The sequence below is a fragment of the Rousettus aegyptiacus genome, unplaced genomic scaffold (assembly GCF_014176215.1).
Source record: "Rousettus aegyptiacus isolate mRouAeg1 unplaced genomic scaffold, mRouAeg1.p scaffold_m13_p_3, whole genome shotgun sequence".
Classification (NCBI taxonomy): domain Eukaryota; kingdom Metazoa; phylum Chordata; class Mammalia; order Chiroptera; family Pteropodidae; genus Rousettus; species Rousettus aegyptiacus.
Genome location: NW_023416306.1, coordinates 388,053 through 405,654, shown reverse-complemented (window position 1 = coordinate 405,654; position 17,602 = coordinate 388,053). Strand labels below are relative to the sequence as shown.

General features: G+C 67.4%; 2 protein-coding genes and 1 pseudogene across 14 annotated transcripts in view; 1 reads left to right on the top strand and 2 right to left on the bottom strand.

The window, feature by feature from the left end:
* Window positions 1–356: 356 nt before the first annotated feature.
* Window positions 357–8,730, bottom strand: NSMF (NMDA receptor synaptonuclear signaling and neuronal migration factor). 4 transcript variants are annotated; one of them, XM_016130981.2, is made up of 16 exons: window positions 8,507–8,730; window positions 8,058–8,119; window positions 7,046–7,546; window positions 5,871–5,946; window positions 5,095–5,100; window positions 4,746–4,814; window positions 3,897–3,949; window positions 3,340–3,429; window positions 2,621–2,745; window positions 2,295–2,378; window positions 2,164–2,197; window positions 2,001–2,071; window positions 1,781–1,860; window positions 1,479–1,581; window positions 1,163–1,238; window positions 357–946 (listed from the first exon to the last, which is right to left on the bottom strand). In XM_016130981.2, the coding sequence occupies exons 1-16, from the start codon at window positions 8,575–8,577 to the stop codon at window positions 849–851; spliced, it is 1,599 nt and encodes a 532-aa protein (XP_015986467.1). In that variant the 5' UTR covers window positions 8,578–8,730; the 3' UTR covers window positions 357–848. The 4 variants fall into 4 exon arrangements, with proteins under 4 accessions (XP_015986467.1, XP_015986470.1, XP_015986468.1 ...); XM_016130984.2 differs by lacking the exon at window positions 4,746–4,814; XM_016130982.2 differs by lacking the exon at window positions 5,095–5,100.
* A 125-nt stretch (window positions 8,731–8,855) lies between these two features.
* PNPLA7 (patatin like phospholipase domain containing 7) overlaps window positions 8,856–17,602 on the bottom strand; it is a 50,802-nt gene continuing 42,055 nt past the window's right edge. For 8 of the 10 annotated variants that reach the window (XM_016130945.2, XM_016130938.2, XM_016130940.2 and 5 more), the window contains 11 exons: window positions 17,023–17,141; window positions 14,065–14,221; window positions 12,562–12,678; window positions 12,414–12,483; window positions 11,670–11,786; window positions 11,062–11,210; window positions 10,722–10,874; window positions 10,509–10,619; window positions 10,128–10,212; window positions 9,855–9,958; window positions 9,462–9,770 (listed from right to left, as the gene is read on the bottom strand). In XM_016130945.2, the coding sequence (XP_015986431.2) occupies window positions 9,672–9,770; window positions 9,855–9,958; window positions 10,128–10,212; window positions 10,509–10,619; window positions 10,722–10,874; window positions 11,062–11,210; window positions 11,670–11,786; window positions 12,414–12,483; window positions 12,562–12,678; window positions 14,065–14,221; window positions 17,023–17,141 (1,281 nt within the window). In that variant the 3' untranslated portion in view covers window positions 9,462–9,671. Of the gene's footprint in view, window positions 9,771–9,854; window positions 9,959–10,127; window positions 10,213–10,508; window positions 10,620–10,721; window positions 10,875–11,061; window positions 11,211–11,612; window positions 11,787–12,413; window positions 12,484–12,561; window positions 12,679–14,064; window positions 14,222–17,022; window positions 17,142–17,602 lie in introns of all 10 variants that reach the window. The other 2 variants (XR_001595139.2, XM_036239237.1) reach the window with 2 other exon arrangements.
* LOC118600761 lies at window positions 16,477–16,591 on the top strand (annotated as a pseudogene).

Sequence of the window (17,602 nt, the reverse complement as noted above, 5' to 3'; positions counted from 1 at the left end):
CACCCACAGCCACCCGCGCGGAGGGTCGGGTTTAATGGTCACTCTAAGGGGTATCGTACATTGTTCAGAGCCCGGCACACACCCCGCCCCTCCCTCAGCCAGGCTCTGCACAGGGGGGCCTGCCCCCGAGCCCCAGCTATGTACAAGAGAGCCGCCCACAGGGCACAGGCAAGGCTGCTCGGCCTCGGGCCTGGGATGCGGGGCCCTGCCCCGGCTGCCCGGCCAAGCCCCCGGCCAAGCCCCCGGCCCTCTGGCTGGGAGAGGCCTCCAGAGCGGGGCTGCACAAGGTGAACCAGACAAGAGCAAGGGGCGGGGACCCGGGAGGCGGGGGGGGGGGGGGGGGGGGGGGGGGGGGGGGGGGGGGAAGGCTGCTGCTCACCGCACCCCTGAGAAGGGACAAGGGACGGCCCTCCCGCTGCAGCCGGCTGAGCTCAGGACGAGCGGGCGGGAGGAGCGCAAGCGGGCGCTCAGGGGCTGGGCCCGGGCCACCCTGTGCTGGTGATCGATTCGATTCGGCGGGGCGGCCGGGCTGGGGCGGGGCGGGAGGGCCCTGCCGCCCGGCAGTCACCTATGCAGAACCAGGAACGAGCACGTGACTAGTTAACAGGAGGCTGTAGAAAAGTGCACTTGTTTCTACGGACCGCGCGGGGGCAGCCGGCCAGGGCCAGGCCGCCGGGTGTCCGGGCCGCGGGCGACGCTCCCGGGGGCCGGGCTGAGGACCAGGCCCGGAGCGAACCTGAGCGGGTGTGGCTGCCCTGAAGTCGCCGTGAAGACGCGGGCCCACGCGGTCGCGCGGCACCCAGCCCGGGTCGCCAGTCTGAGGACGCAGCCGGGCGGTGGCCCCGCCCTCACAGGACGTCATCGAAGTCCAGCAGCTTCGAGTGCTGGCGACTCTTCCACAGGCGGTACAGACGGAAATCGAAGTAGGTCTCGATCATCTGCTTCCCTGGGGGGGAGGGACGGGAGGCGCTGGGGCCTGGCCGGATGGAGCTAGGGGAGGGAAGGCCTGAGGCGGGGTAGGGGCCGGAGGCAAGGTGGGGTGGGGCCACGACGGCTCGGGGCCGGGCAAGGGTAAGAGGGGCGGGGCATGGCTCAGGCTGGGCAGGGGTTCAGACCGCTTTAGAGCCACCCGGAGAGCTGGGAACCGGCCCGACAAACTCACCTTGGGCGGAAAGCTCCAGCGGGGACTCAAAGGTGACTCTGTAAGGGGTCATGAGGGTCCTGAGGTTCTGGAACAGCTGAAAGGGGCGGGGCCAAGAGATCAGGGTTGCACAGGGAGGGGCTGGGAGGCATCGTGTGGGGGAGGGGCAGGAACCCCCCTCCCTGCAACCAGCTAGGCTGGAGCTCGAGGGGTTTCGCTGGGGCCTCGAAGGCAGAGGGAAAGGGAATGAGGAGAGACGAGGGTGGGAGGTCTCTGTCAACTCTTTTCATGGGTCTGGGGTCCAGAAGCCTGGGATGGGGTTTGGGGGTCCCTGTACCTTCTCCCCGTTGGGGTTCCCCAGAATGTAGCAGCCCATGATGTGGATGACGTTTGGCTCCGGGTTCACTTTGCTCATCAAGCGGCTCAACCGCTTCCAGAAGCTGGTGGGGAGGGGCGAGTCACAGGCGGCCGCCAACCCAGGCCTCCAGGTGTGAGCAAGGGTGGGCCTGGGCCCAGGGCCCAGATGCAGAGACAGGAACTTCACGGGGAGGCGGCTGTGGGGGACAGCGGCCACGGCCTCCAGCCCTCCAGCCCTCCAGCCCTCCCGCCTCGGCCCCCATGGCCGCCCCCCCAGCTCACTGAATCATGTCCTCTTCCTTCTCCACTTTGGCGAAGGTGGCCACCTTGTTCCTCAGCAGGTACAGGTGTCCTGGACCGCCCTGTCAGAGGCCAGGGCTGGCTGGGCGGGCGGCACACAGGTGCCCACCCACTGCTGCCCCACCCCGCGCACATGCGCACGCCCGGGAGGGAGCACCCTTGACCCCCCCACTCCCAGCCCCGCGGGCGTGCGCAGCCCTACCTGGCAGAATATCAGCATCTTCCAGATCTTGGCGCCCTTGTGGTAGCCGTTCAGCTTCTTCTCTATCTCCTCTGGGGAGAAGGGGCTGTGAGCACTGCCCTCCGCGGCCCCGCGCACGCCCCCGGCCCCACCCCGGAAGACGGTGGGCATGTCGGGCACGTACCCAGGATGTCCTCGAACGTCGCGTGCTCGTGGTCCTGGGACAGAACAGGCCACGCTCAAATCAGAGCCTCTCTCAGGCAGCACCCCCACCCGGCATGGGGGGACAAGGAGGGGGGCTGAGCGGGCACTCACATAGAGGATGGGGATGATGGAGGGGTCGTCCCTGCGGATGATGGTGGGGATGTACTCAGCTTTGGGCACCTTGGAGGAGATCAGCTGGGGGCAACACAGGGAGCTGCTCAGGAAGGGCCCAGCCACCTCGGAGCCGAGGGGCAGGGAAGCCCAGGCGAGGTCAACCCCCTGCTGCTGGGCAGCCCACAGTGGAGCCCCGCGAGGCGCCCAAACCCTCCAGACACACTCAGGTAGCTGCCTCATTCCCAGACAGAGACAGCGACTGGAGGGGGCAGGCGCACCCTCCCAGGGCCGGCTGGAGAAACAGGAGGGTGGCCAGGTCTCACCATGACCTTGGGTGGCACAAAGCCCTCGGTGTCACAGGCCACAGCCTCCAGGCCCTTCTCGGTCTCCCAGTCCAGGTCCTCGAAAGCCTCGCCCAAGGTGCAGTGCGAGCTCTGCAGGTCACTACCTGAGGGGCAGGGTGGGTCACCAGGGCGGCAGACCGTCAGCCTCAGCCGCACCTCCTGTTTGGGCTGTAGCCCCCAGAGATGGGTGGTGGGCAGAGCTGACAAGCCCTGTCCCGGAGGCCAGTGAGGAAACCCGGGGCGGCTGAGGGAGTGGAGCCGAGATCACCACCGGCCTGGCAGCCCTGGCCGCTGCCACCAGCCAGAAGCTGTCTGGCTGGGAAGGCGAGTGGACCCCGGTGCAAGGCCGGTGGGAGCCAGGGTGCACGTGTCAGCTCCAGCGAGGGGAGCCCGGCGCGGAGCACCAAGGAGGAGCTGAGCCCCCTGCCGCTCTGGCCTCCTGGAGCAGGAACGCGGCCCGCGCAGCGAGCAGAGCCCCACGGGAGCCCTCGCCCAGCCCCGCGGCCGCTGTTCGTTAACCCTGCCCACGAGGTCAGAGGCGCCGGGCGCCTCAGTTTGCCCAGACCGGCAAACTGAGGGTCGGAGAGCAGAAGCGCAGAAGCTGGGGCGCCGGCGGGGGGCCCGCCCTGCGGTGCCCGGGGCCTGGGGACCTAGGGGCGCCTCTGGGAGAGACAGGCTGGCCTGCACAGGGCACCTACTGTCTCGGGAGTCGTGGGAAGTGTCGGCTTTCATGGGGGTGGGGTCGCTCCAGGACCGGCTGAAGCTCCGCTCGCGCCGCTCTGCGAACGCTGCAGTGAGAGCGAGACCCGCATTAGCGGGCGGAGGGGGGGCGGGGGGGGGGCCAGGCAGGTGCCGCGGGGCGAGGGGCAGTGCCTCGGGTGACGAGAGAGGGACGGATGGCAGGTAGGCTGCGGGACAGGATTCGGACGCTGGAGGCAGTGGGTCATGGGCGGGGCCAGGGTGTGCCGGGGTGGGGCCCAGGATGGAGTCGGGAGGGGCAGAGCCTGAGGACGCCGGGGCACAGAGGTCTACGGGCGGAGTGCAGCCGCCAGGGCGGGGCTGTGGGGGACAATGTCTTGCAGGGGCAGTCCCGGCGCTGGGGCCTGGGGGCGGGAGCTGGGGTCTTCCCCGCACAGCGAGCAGCACAGGAAACCCAGCCGGCCGAGAGCAGCCCAGCCCAAGGTGCAGTGCGAGCTCTGCAGGTCACTACCTGAGGGGCCCCGCCCCGCCCCGCCCCGCCGCCCCGCCCCCTTACTCTGGGCCTTCACCCGCCGGCTGCCGACCATGCGCAGGTGTTTGCGGAAGTTCCTGGGAAAGGAAGCGCCAGGGGGGGCGCTGGTGAGGCGCTGGACCGGGTACCTGCCCGCCGCCACCGCTGCCCCTGACATCGCCTGAGGCTCTGCCCTCCCCACTTTCAGTGAGGAATGCCTTCCCGGAGCCCCTAAACTCGCCCACCACCCACCCAGTGGTAAATCCCACCCAGTCCCTGTCCTATTGAGACCCTTCTACCGGTCCCCTTTGGCCGCCAGCGCAACCGCGCATGATCGAGCATTCTTTTGCAGCCCACCCTCCATCCCAGGAGGGCTCCCTCGAGGACCCCCCACCTCCACTGCACACCCTTCCATTTCCTCTTTGGGCCCAGACACTCTGAACCCCACCAGCCTCCCTCCCCGAGTCGTCTAGGGCTCCTGCGCCCAGCGGAGCAGCGCAACTGTCTGCACCAGCCAGGCAGGTCTGGGGCCTGCAGATGCCCCTCCCCTGCCGCTGTGTCTGGGCCTCCTCAGACAGGTCTTCTTTGTCCCCAAACTGTTCCCTGACAAGGCCCAATGTCCAAGAAGGCCAGACAAGCTTCCTGGACACCGACCCCACAGCTCTGCGTTTTGAGAGCCAGAAAGAAACGGTGCAATTCGAGTCAATGTACCCCCGAAACACAGGCCCCGGAGGCCCAGGCCACACGGACTCTCCTGCCTGCCGCGCCCCCAGAGCAGGGCCAGGCCAGTGGTCGCCACCGCCCTTCCCCCACCCGGGCTGCGGCCGGGCGGGCCCAGGACGGAGCAGCACACAGAGAGACAGCGCCCGGTGGCGAGCGGCTGGCAGGCCCTACCTCTGGGCCACCGACGCGGACTCATCCTCCCGCTTCCGGCGCTTCCTCTCCGCGTAGCCCCTGAACACCCTGGGAGACCACGGGGAGTCAGCGCTGCCCTTGGCCGCAAGCAGAGGGGCGGAGGCGAGGGCGCTGAGGTGCGGGCACGGGGACCGGCGGGCATCCAGGGCGCCTCGCCCCGTCCTCGCCCGGCTCCCTGAAGGCCTGCTGCGGCCTCGGTGCAGGCTGGGACACGGCGCTCCCTCAGTCCAGGCCCCAGGCCCTGGCCTGCCCAAGCCTATTAGGGGGCGGGAGGGTCCCCCAGGGACAGACACGAGCCCTTAGGCTTGAGGTCCCACAGGGTACTTACGAGATGCTGGAGGTGCGGCCGGGAGGGGCAGCGTGAGAGAGAAGACACAGTGAGCCTCGACCCCTCGGCACCCAGGTCCCTGCAGTTAGTCCCGTCCCTGTCCTTGACTCAGCGGCCCTCACGAGTACCCCAGGCACCAACAAGGTGCCGGCTGGCTACGCTGCGGGCAGTGGGCACTGCAGTCACCACGGCCCATGCCACCACGTGCTGTGACCAGACGCCTGACTGGGCCCTGTCGGCCCTGGGACTGTGGGCAGAGATGGCGCCTTCAGGCAGCCCAGGGGGGCAAGCGGCTAGGGCACTTTTTCCAAGTGGGAGCACTGCAGTGAAGGACGTCTCCCTGGAAGGAACCTCGGGGACAGAAGACCCGGATGTGAGTCTCGGGGGAAGGGCAGACCCCCAGGGGCCCTACGTTGTGGTTACTTGTGGGTGCACGGAACGGGAGCAGTCTGCTGCTCGGGGTATGTGTGAGGGCGGAGCTGGGTGACACAGGCCCAGGAAAGCCACCCCTGGGTCACTGTATCGGCTGTAGCCCCAAGCCAGGTCCTGTGGACAGGACAGGACAGGACGGGCAGACGGGGCGGGGGGGACTGGGAGAGATGGGGGAGGGTATGGGGCGGGGGTTGGGGCAGGAGAAGCAGCCAGTCCCGCCTTCCCGCAGACTGACATTGCTCCTGGCACTGGGCTGCTCAGAAACGGCCGCCCAGGTGGGCTCAGAGCGGGGCTGGGTCTGGCGAGGGGCCCTAGTGTGGGGAGGGACCCGGCCCACCACTCACGCTTGCATAGTTGTGGTTGCCGTCTGGAAGCTGAAGAGGTTTTCCTTGGGGAACCAGGTGCGGATGGGGGTGTCGTCTGGAAAAGAAGAACAGTGACTGGGGAGCCCGGGAGGGTTCCCGAAGCCTTGACCCCAGCTGCTGGGGAAGGGGGTGCTTCTGCCGCGGTTGGGGCCGCGAGGCACTGTGTGCCTGCTCCGCTGTAGGAGCCTGGACAGCTCGGCGGCTTCGTGACGCTCTGATTGTCCCTGTGTGTGTCTCTGCGGCTGCCCACAGTCGAGCAGTGTTCCTTTGAGAGCACAGCCTGTCCCCAGGGCGTCCAGGGGAAGGGTTCACTTTGTCTCCGTTCGAGCAGGAGGCGCGGGGCAGGGACAATGGGGACTCCAGAGCCTGGTCTGCAGCCAGGACACTGGGGTAAACTCGGCCAGACCACCCCTCCCCCAACTCTTCCAGGAGCGTGAGGTGGAGACCGTCTTGCTGAGGGCTGTCCCTTCCAGGGCCCTCCAGCTCCCAGACAAGGTGGACAAAGGTCCAGTCGGCTTGACCTTCTCACCCTCACCCCCACCCGAGCCCTTGCCTGTGACTACCAGAGGAGCATGGGGTCCTGGAGGCAGACTGCCCACCCCCAGACCCCAGCCCCAGGGGAGGGGGTGCCTCTGCTGCTGCGGGGGCGGTGAGCACCGGAGGTGAGCAAGGGGTCACGAGGCAGCGTGTGCGTGCTCAGCCACGGTAGCCCAGACAGCTCCGTGGCTTCCTAGGAGGACGTGGTGGCTCAGCTAGTTAGAACTCTGCTCTCCAGGAGGTGACCTCAGAGCCAGGAGGCGTGGGCTGCTTGAATGTCCCAGACCTTGCAGAAAGGACTTGGGGGCTCCTCAATCACCCGCACAGCTCAACGACCCTGGGAAGACGGCCCAGAAGCCATGTGCCTCCCTCCCGCGGCAAGTGGGCGCCCCTCCTGGTGGTGCCGGGGCAGGGGCCGTTCCCCAGGACTCCCCAGGGCCGTTGGCTCTTCCCACTGAGCCCTCCGGACCCTCTCAGGCCCCCTCCCTGAGGAAGCGCCCCACTGACTTGGCGCAGACGGGGCGCAGCCCAGCCACGGGCGTGGGGTGTGGCGGCAGCACCCTACCCACGCGCTATGACCCGGGCGCCACCCCCCGTCCGAACCCCGGGCCCCTCACCAGACACGCGGTCGACACTGCACATCCTCTCCAGCTTCTTGCGGCGGCCGGCGGCCTCTGGCAGGGGGGGCTGGCCCAGCGCGAAGGCCCGGGGGGAGGGGTCGGGGGCTGGCTGGGCGCATCCTGCGCACTCCGTGGGGCCCTGGTGGCCGCCCGCCCAGCTCTGGCACGGCCTGCTGACATCCTCTCGGCTGCCCCCCGGGCTTGCGCGCAGGGGCTGACCGTGGGGGTGGGGGTGCCGCTCCCGCTGCCGCCGCCCCTTCACCACGGCCAGCTCGATGGCCTCGGCCTCTGGGCCGGGCAGCAGGGCCGGCTCCCCAGAGATAGTGTACACTCGGGGCTGCGGGCCCACTGCGGCCGCCTTCCCGACGGCCGCCTCCTCCGAGAGGCAGCCCTCGTAGCGGCCGTTGGACACCAGGGAGAGGCGGCGCTTGTTCTGGGGGGCTGGCTGCATCTCGGGGGACCCGTCGTGGCCAGAGTAGGCGTCAGCCAGCAGGTGATCTGGGGAAGAGGCGCCAGGTGAGCCTGCAGCCGGCAGGCCCTGGCCTCCCGGCCTCCCCACTGACCCTCAGTCGCCACGTCCTCCTCCGGGACGCTCCCACCGCCCTCCTGTCCGGGCCCCAGGACCTCTGTGCGTGCGTGGGGGCGACAGGATGTGCCACCTGTGGGTATTGGGGGGCAGGCGCAAGCGGGCCACCTCCTAGCCTGCCACCGCACTCGTGCCCAGTGCCAGCTTCTCCCCTCCCCCCGACCAGCTGGCCCCAAGAGACAGTGGTGCCAGCCCCGGGGGTGCCAGGAGGCCTGTTGCCATGCCAACGGCCCAGGCTGGGTGGGTGTCATGGTGACGAGTTCCTCCTGGGGCTGTGGACCAGCGAGGGCAGGGGGCATGAGGAAGGGAGCCCAGCAGGGCGGCTGCTGCCCATCACGCCCCACGGCCCACGGGCCAGGCCCCAGGCCACCGGGCGCCTGGGTGTGGATGGGCTGCGCCTGGCCCTGCCTCACGTGGCCCTACCTGCTCCGTTCCGGTTCTCAGGGTGACTCTGGGACAGGTACTCGCCGAATGCTCGGGCCGCTCTGAAGGATGCACAGCAAGGTGCCTGTCAGTGCACACAGGCCCCTGACCTCTCCCAAAGCAGGAGCGAGGGGTGTCCCCACCCCCACACCGTCCATCGCACAGCGAGGGAGGAGTCGGGATCACGCAGGGCAGGCACTCCCATCCCACCCAGAGAGCCCAGGGCTGGCAGGTCGCAGTTCAGGGGACCCCTGCGTCCCAGGGCCCCGTGACCGGCCCTGCAGACGGGACCTGTCGCCTGCGTGTGCGTGTGCGTGTGCGTGTGTGTGTGTGTGTGTGTGGGAGCCCGTGATGTCGCGCAGCGGGCCCCCGCCGTCTCGGGGAGCCGCAGGGAGGCGGGGGTGGGAGCCAGGGAGACGGCGCAGGGGCGCTCGGCCCGCCGCACTCACCGCACTTTGGCTGCCACGGAGGACATGGCCTCGCTCCTCAGCGCCCTCCTCCGGGAGGCGGCGGCGCCCATGGTCGAGGCGGCGGCGCATCCCCCGGCCTCAGAGCGCGCCCCGCGCCCGCCGCCTCCGCCGGGGGAGCCGCGCCGTGGCCAGGCTCGGGCCCGGGACCTGCATGGCCGCGCTGGGGACCCCGCGCGTCCAGCCGCACCGGGAGCCGCGGCCGGGGCCGGGGGCGACGCTCCGCCCACCGCAGCGTCAGGGGCGGGGCCCGGGGGCCGCCCACCGTGACGCCGGGGCCGGGCCGTGGCTCCGCCCACCGTGACGTCAGGCCCAGACCTTGACCCAGCTAGGTCGTCCCCCGTGAGGTCAGAACCCAGGGTGGCGGCTCCGCCGAGGGGCTTAAGGGGCAGGGGCGGGGCGGCCTGTCCGTCAGCTCCCTAACCGCCGGCTCGAGGAGGGAAGCTGAAGGCTGGCAGTCGCCTGTCTGCAAGGTCCTAGGCCCTGAGTCAGGGGTCTCCCTGCCCCTCACAGACCCGCGCCCCCAGCTCTGAGCCTTGCAGGGACGGTGGATCCCACGGTCCCGGGCCAGCAGGTCTCCCTCTTTCCCCATAAAAGGCCTCCCCCGGGGCTGTGTCACGCCCTGAGGAACGAACCGCACTCATCCACCTGTGTGTGCCGAGGGGGAGCAACCCGTGAGGGGCGGGAAGAGGCTCATCCTTGACTCCGGGAACCCCAGCCCCACCCTGGACCCTGGGTGTCCCCCCTGCCTGGCCTGGAGGTGTTCCCCAGGGGTCTCACGTCACAGCAGAGGGCTGCCTTGGGTCCCCACATGGCGACCTCCAGGACGGCAGGCAAGGCCAACCCCCTGGTCTGCAGTGGCCAGCGATGGCTCCAGCCAGGTGCTTCTTGGGGCTGCTCTCTGCCACAGGGCTCGGCGCAGGGACGACACATCCCACACTATCCGATGTACCTTTATTGACCCGCTAAGTCAAAGCACTGGACTCCGACGCCTGTCGGAGGCCTCAGGGTGCTCGCGGGCGCTGGCTCACCCCGGGGCTGCTGGGTGTGCAGGGGGTGCCAGGACTGAGTGCCCCACCAGGAGCTGCCAGTGCAGAGAGGCCCAAGACACCCCAGGAGGTGCCAGCTGCAGGGAGTGACAGTCACTCTACCCGTCTTGGCCAGAGGGCCAGGGAGATGGGGCGTCCTGGGACGACTTCGGGGAAGCCAGACCAGGGTGCTGGTGCGAAGGCGAGGGCTCCTCCTCCTGGAAGCAAATGGCTCGCGGTCAAGGCGGGGACGAGCCTGAGGGCCGGCCCCGGGCTGCAGGCCACGGGGCCCCGCAGCTCACCGAGTCAGAGCCCAGGCCGGCCGCCGTGTGCTGGGAGCCGGTGCAGGCGTCGGGGGGGCTGTCCAGCAGCACCTCCTCGCAGTCCGTGAGATAGTCGGATTCGTCTGTGCAGAGGGCGGGCCGTGCAGGGGGTGCCTGAGCGGGCGGGGCGGCAGAGGCGCAGGGCCCCCCACGGCCGGTCCGGGGCGCCTTGCTGGGCGCGTCGGGGTCAGGAGGGGATGTGGCCACCAGCACCTCAGCCGTGTGGGCACTCATCGTGGGCATCCAACTCACCGTCCACCACAGCCACCTTGGCGGGCTCGATGCGTGACACGATCTCGGCAAGGTCCGTGAAGGAGGCGTTGGGGCAGGTGAGGACCTGCAGGCCGAGGCAGAGGGCAGATCTGGCCAGGGCCACCACCCCTGTGTCCCCCAACAGCAGCCCTGCCCCTCCCCGTGACCCGAGCTTGCTGAGGAGCCCCACCCCAGGGTGGGACAGGGTCACGGAAGCGGGGCAGAGTTCTGAGCAGCCCCCGCCCCGTGCGGCACGAGGGCGGGGGGCTGGAGGACAGAGGTGGGGGCCGCTGCGAGGTGCTGCCGGCTGCGGGAGGCGGAGGCCCTGTCCTCGGCGGGGGGGGGGGGGGGAGGGCAGGAGGGGGCGGCCCGGGCGCTCACGTCGCAGGCCTGCGTCCTGCCCGTGCCCTGCCGGTCCTGCAGCATCTTGTCCAGCACGCCACTTCGACACCAGATGTCAAACACTGTCCGGCCATGCTGGTACCCCACTTCCTGCACACACAGTGGGGACCCTGTGTGCTCAGCAGCAAGGGCGGGCGGCTGGGGAGGAGGCAGCCGGACACCGGCCCCCACTGGCCTGGAGCCCACACTCACGCAGATCTCGGCGAACTTGCCGAAGTCCAGGGTGCCGTAGCTGTCGATGGGCGGGCGCAGGTACTCGCAGTAGTCGCTGTTCCTCACCACCTCCAGCTGCCGCACGCAGCACACGTAGGCCAGGCGCGTCTGGACCTCCGCCATGTTCAGCACCTGCCCGCACAGCCCCTGCTCAGGTCCCGGCCCTTGCTCCCCTCCCACCCCCAGGACAGACGAGCTCTGCCAGGCCTGTCCCCTCCCCGCGCTGGACCCAGAGCCAGGAAGGCACTGCCCACTGCCCTGCCCTGCCCACAGAAGGCACCTGGGCGACCCACATGGTCCCCTGGGACTGTGCCCCCACCTTGACTTTCGTGGCCAAGGGATTCCAGCGCTTCCACAGCAGCCACCACCCAGACAGCGCATCGCCGTAGTTGGTGAGGTCCGTCTCGTCCTGGCTGCCCACGTCGATGGCAATCACCACCTTTGCGCCCATCGACCTGGCCACATCCGCTGGGAAGGAGGCGGCCCTGGTCACCATCCGGGACAGGTACGCAGAGTCCCAGGTGGGGGCAGAGCTTGGGGAATGGCGGCAGAGCCTGCCTGGCAGGACCCAAGAGCCAGGGGCTCGTTCCACCATGACACCTGGGCCTGCGGAGGGGGCAGCCGAGTGCACGGAACTGTCCAACAGGTGACAGGTGTGCCCAGAGGAGGGCCTCCCCCACAGCAAACCCGACACCTGCGAGCTGTTAGTTCTGGCTGTGGGCACAGACGGGACGTAATTGCTCCCAGCGCCTCCACTTGGCCCTTGTCCTGAGTGCTGCTGGGCTGACAAACGCAGCCATATGCTGGGGCTCACAGTGCCCGGGCGCGTGTGCAGGCGGGTTCTGTGCTCCGTGCCAGCCCGTCACCTACCTCGGCACATGGAGGAGAACATGTGCCAGCCATCCGGGGTGGAGCTGGCAGCGGTACCTGGGAGGTTGTTGATGTAGCCCCCGTCCATCAGCAGGTGTCCATCCTTGGGGTCGCAGAGGGGGGGCATGTAGCCCGACAGGGACATGCTGGCACGCACGTACCTCCATAGCGAGCCTGGGAGGGGTCGTGAGGGTCAGGGAAGTCTCTGCACCCCCAGCTCCTGAAGCCTGCACGCCCCACCCCTGGGGAGGACACCAGGCCTGAACACCCCTCCAGGAAGCCGTGTCTCTGGGGCAGGAGCCCGAGGCCCGAGAGGCCAGGCCTGCTTCGAGGGTTCCCACGGGCCACGTGCCAGGCTCCACCGGTGTGTGCCAAGCCTTCTGCCACCCGCCCTCTGCCTCCAGACAGTCACGCAGGCTCAAAAACACTGCCTCGGAAAGGGCCTCGGCCGCCGCCACAGGCCGGCTTTCTCCGCGTCCTCGTCCAGTCTCCCTGACAAAGCTCCTGGCCCGAGCGGGCCCTCCATGCGCCCGGCACCCCTGTGTCCGTTGCTCTCCCTGCTCAGTTCACGGCGCCGTCCCCACCTCCCCCAGTCTTGTCCGGGCTGGGGGGTCTCCGTCCCCTGGCGTCTCCCTGGCGGCCGGCCGTGTGTGCCCAGGCCAAGGTGTTCCGGTTCCCTCAGGTGGCCCCGGCCCCACTGGCTCGCAGAGCCCCCAGGCCCTCCCTTGCCACCCCCTAGAATCGGTCCCCCACGCCCCTGCTCTGGAGCTGTCCCGCCCCACGCCCAGGGGAGGCGCTCACCGTCCGTGTGGACCCGCATGGCGGAGGCCGAGATGTCCGTGGTGATGGCGAAGTAGGGGAGCCACAGGTCCTGGGGGAGGACAGGGCTCAGGGGCACAGCCCGCAGACTGCCAGCCCCCACCCTCTGGGCTGGGGCTCCTGGCAGCACCTCGATCTGCCGGTCCTTGAAGACGCTGCAGATGCTCCTGTTGAAGCCGGCGCCCGAGAACATGGAGGTGATGGGGTAGGTCAGGTCCAGCACGGCCTTCATCATCGACGTCATGCCCTGATCAGACGGGGCACAGGGAGGCTCCTGTGAGGAGGCGCGCTCACACCCCCTCCTGGTGGCACAGGCATCGGTGACTCTGGGGGACCCAGCGGGGGGCCGACTCCCGAGAGGGAGGCAGGACGCGGGCATGCTGTGTCCTTCCCGCAAACAAGACGGGGGGTCCGCAGTTTCCTTGGGGGCGGAGGTCTCTGTGGCTGGAGTGGCACACCTGGGGGTCCCCTGGGACACCCTCAGACCCTCGGCAGGCCTTGCCACCTGCCTGGCGGGGAGGATGCTGGGCACGGCTGGGACAGTGCCCTGGGGAAATGGTGGAGGGCCGCCTGGCCTTGAGCTCTCCAAGACCAGGAGGCCCACGCGGCTCCCGGGAGGGCGGCTGGCGCAGGCTGGCCCTCGCACCCTGCTGTGGCGGATGCCCCGTTCCCAGAGACCATGCTTGCTGCTCAGGTGGAGGCTGCCCGATTCCACAGGGGTCAGGGATAGAGAGGGGGGACCCTCCGCCTGTGAGGACATGGGGTGGCCCCATGTGCTCACACTGAGACATGTGAAGTCTCTGTCTTGGGACAGGCAGAGGGACAAGTGCTGAGGAGGACAGGGGCCCAGAACAGTATGGGACATCCCCAGGGTCCTCCATGGCCACCACGGCCCTCACTTGGAGGACGCCCCTGCCCAGCACCAATGGGACCTACAGAGCCAAACCCGGCAGCCCCGGTGACACCCACCGCCCTCAGCGGGGGACACACGCCATGTAGACGGGCAGAGTGGGGGACAGCCTGGGAAGGTCCCGCCCCACCCCGCCCTGCACGCTCAGGACGGGGCGTCCTGCAGGGGACGGGTGCGGGGGTAGAAGGGACAGGTCTGCCTGCCATCGTGGACCTGCGCGGAGTCTGGGCGCGTGCGTCCTCAGCGACCGTGCGGCTTGGCCCCTGGGCCCCCGGCTTGGAGCCGCCATGGTGGCGCACGGCGGGAGAGCGCGCCCTCAGAGCCTGCTCCCACCTCTCTTTAAAAGCAGGGTGCACACACTTTGACACTGCTCGTGGCTTCGGCGGGCTTGGTGTGTCCTATAAAATCAGCAGGGGAGGGCGGACGGCGGCCCGGGCCCATAGGGAATGTGCGGCCCCCACGCCCCCGGACCCTGGCTCCAGCCTGTGGCCCCCCTGTGGCCCGGTGGCCTGGCCGGGCCTTGTTCTGTGGGTGACGCTGAGGTCCTCTCTCAGTGGCACTGACCTCTCTGTGTTGTCCTCAGTCACCCCTGCAAATTAAGACCAGGCACCAAGCAGAGCCGGGCCCAGCACGGTGCAGTCACAGCCTTTGTGCTCCCTTGCAGGCTCAGGCAACGGTCCCAAGGGCCTCCTGCCCCCACAGCCCCGGGGTCCAGACCCTCACCTCAGCCCACTGCTTGGCCCGGATCCGCATCTGGCTGTAGCTCCGCTCCTCGGAGTACAGGGCGCCCATGAAGGCCCCGATGGACGTGCCTCCGACCATGTCCACGGGAATGCCGCACTCCGCCAGGGCCCGGATGACGCCCACCTGTGCGCAGCCTCTACACCAACCAGGAGCACAGAGCAGGTGGTCAGCACCGCCAGGACCAGCACCTGGGAACGCCGCCCTGTCCCACTCTCTCCTCCCCAGTGCCCGACTCTCGCCTAAGTCACAGGAAATGCAGCGAGGACTGGCTCAGCGAGGGGCCCTGCGCCTGGCCCGGTGCCCCTGTGGCGTCCTGGGAGGCAAACCAGCCTCTGAGGGGTGGCATAGCCACGTGGGCTCTAGACACAGTCAGGGGGCACGGGGACCTGAGCCCAGGCCCCCTGGTTGAGGGTCAAGGCGGGCGGGACACAGACGGGCCCCCACGGGACGGGACAGCCGGCGTCTGACCACAGTGACCCTCCTGAGCCTCAGGCTACTGTCACGTGCGATGTCCACCGCCCAAGCACAGATGGCCCTCAGTCATGTGAGGGGACCCCATGGCCACAGCCAGAGGGAACAGACGAGAGATGCGGACCCAGGGGGATCAGAAACAGGCGGTGGCACAGGCCATGAAGCGGCTGCGCCTTGAGTCAGGGAGCTGACGGGGACGCAGGTCGGGGGAGGGGCCGGGAGTGAGAGTTTAACAGGGACAGAGTTCCATGTGGGAAGATGGAAGGTTCTGGAGAGGATGGCAGTGATGGCCGCACACAGTGTGACTGTGCCTGATGCCGCCGAATTGCATATTCAAAAATAGTTTAAATAGCATTTTATGGTATGAATATTTAACACAAAAAATGAATAACTTTGGCATAGAATTGGAAACTATAAAACAACTGAATGGAAACTTCCACAGTAAAAAATGAAGAGCTCAGTGACGGGTTTAATAGATCAGACCGCTGAAGAGAGAAACGGAAGTAGACAGCTTAGAGGGACAGCTCAGAGAGCGTCGAGAGGATGGAACGGGTAAGTATTCTCTTTTAAAATGCGCAGAACAGCTTAGACGACAGAAGAGACCACGGGCCTGACCCCCATGCCACTGGGGCCCATAAAGACGGTACAAAAGCGATTTCTGGAGAGAGAATTGTTTGGAATTTTTTAGAACCAATGATGGACATCAAAATTCAGATTCAAGAAGCTTTATAAACTCTCAGCATAAATCAAAAGAAAGTCACTCTGACGGCACTGAAAACCCAGGCAGGAGAAGCCTTAAACCAGCCCGAGGACAAAAGGGTGTGTGCCTCCTTCTCCGCGCGGCAGACGCAGCGCCCTGTCCACCCTCGGTGGTCGTGACAGATGCCACCAACCCACCACCTGGCCCTTTACACGCAATGTCTGCAGGCTCATAAAACAGGGCGATGAAAGAACAATTTACGTCAAAGAGAGTAATTTTAAGGAAATACTAAAGAGCAGAAGTTAACGAACCAGAAGACAAATATGCAATGAGGCTAAAAGTCGGTGCTTTCAAAGGACCGATTCAAACTGCTGCCTCCAGGTAAGATGAGAAGGGGCGGGCGGGCGGGCAGCGGTCCCTGACATCAGGACAGTACAACAGCGAACGGGCCCACAAAAACTTAGCTGATTCTAAGACTTACACGGACACGCCAAGGACCGAGAGCACCCAGAACAACTCTGAAAACACACCTCGGACTCCCCCACCTGGGAAGTGGGGACAGTGAGTGGTGAGTCTGGTTACATGAGCAGTTTTGGGGCTCTGCTGCACTGCTGTTCCGAGCCTCCCCAAAGAAGAGGCTCTGGGTCCCCGGGCTGGCAGCGGGCCGCACCTCCCTGCCTGGCACTGGCCGGCCTGAGCACGGGTCCGAGTACAGGGGCCGAGACGAGACATCTGAGCAGACAGCCTCCCATCGCAGTGACTGCTGAAGGCTCTGGGCTGCCGGCCCCTCCCTTCCCCAGCTCACTCTGAAAGCCACGTCCTTGGGGTACTTTCTCCCGGGCACAGAGCGCCCGAGGGGGCCCTGCTAACAGGGACGGAGGAGGGGCTGCCCGAGCACCCGCTCGGCCAGCGGTGCTGATGCCCACGCGTGTGGGGGTGGGGGGTGGGCACGGGAAGCCCCAGCCCACGGGGCATCCCTAGCCCTGCACTCGGCCCAGCGGCAGACATTGTGGCAGGTGCCGCTCTGCCCTCTGGTTCACCGGGGACGGCCCTGGTGTCACCACACCCTCAGCTCTGTGTCCCTGGCCTCTGTGTCTGCTCCAAGTACATTTCTCTTAAACTAAGTTCACCGGGATGTGGTTCCATAGTGTGGTGGTTAGCACGTCTGCTTTACACGCAGAAGGTCCTGGGTTCACGGCCCAGTGGAGCCACAGTCCGTGGTCCACAGCCATACCACCCTGAACAAGCCTGATGTCTGATCTCGGAAGCAAAGCAGGGTCGGGCCTGGTTAGTACTTGGATGGGAGACCACCTAGGAAGACAGGTGCTGTAGGTATAAATAATTAAAATAAAACAAGTAAGTCCAGGGTTGGCGTACAGGTCAGCATGACACAAGTGTTTGTGCTGTGAGTCCTCTAAGGAGCCGGGCTTCACAGCTCCGTGAGCAGATCCGGCCGTCACTCTACCAAGCGCGGGTTAAAACGCACAGGCTCACCAGAGCCCAATGGAATGGCTGGCGAAGGGCAGAATAGTTTTCAGAAGAGGAGACCCAAGGGGCTCCAGGCACAATCAGAACAAGATGGAAGTTTTCTCCTGCTGCTCTGGCAGCACTGAAAGCTGGGCCGGCCAATTCGCGGGGCGCGAGCTGGGACAGACCGCGGGAGGCTCTGCTGGTCTGGGAGACGCGCTCTGGGCGCAGCTACGCCTCTGAGCGCATCAGCCCGCACATGCGCGCACAGAGCACAGGTGCACGGGCGGGGGACTCACCTTGCTCCCCCTCCCCCAAGCACCAGTGCGATGGCGTTTCCGGTCAGCACCCGCGCCAGGCGGGAGAAGTCCGAGTGTCGGTCTGGGGGCCTCTGGAAGACACGCTCGTACATTTCTGCCTGAGGGGCCAGAGACGGGGAGGGCTGGACTGAGTTCACGTGGGTCTGGGACCTGACAGAGCCCTGTCCAGGACATACCCACGCTGCCAGCACCTCGGTGCCCAGGCTCTCCCAGGAGGACGCCTCCAGAAGGGCCACCCGGGTGAGTGGGCAGTGCAGGCGGCTGGACCACATAACCACGGGCCCAGCAGTGGACCAAGAGTGCTAGAGAGCTGTCCCCAAAGGGACTCCAAGCACAGACCCCAGCTGAAACTCCGCCCCTAGGGTGGAGCGTGCTCAGGGCAGGGTTCCCGGGCATGGATGCAGGTGTCGAGACCCGGTCCATGGTGTCTTGGGGCCGGGCAGGCTGTGGCATGTGGGCAGCCTCTGCGCTCTCCCCCCGCCCAGCCCCTAGGACTGAAGACACCATCCAGAAGAGGTGCCCTAGGGTCTGCATGCGCTACTGCCCCAAGGAAGGGGCA

Excerpts from the sequence above, each read along its gene's own strand:
- NSMF (XM_016130981.2), bottom strand. The coding sequence starts at position 8,577 with ATGGGCGCCGCCGCCTCCCGGAGGAGGGCGCTGAGGAGCGAGGCCATG. Across the intron at positions 7,547-8,057 it reads TGAGAACCGGAACGGAGCAG|ATCACCTGCTGGCTGACGCC; the intron begins GTAGGGCCACGT and ends CCTCTTCCCCAG. Across the intron at positions 1,582-1,780 it reads AAGGAAGAGGACATGATTCA|CTTCTGGAAGCGGTTGAGCC; the intron begins GTGAGCTGGGGG and ends CCTCCCCACCAG.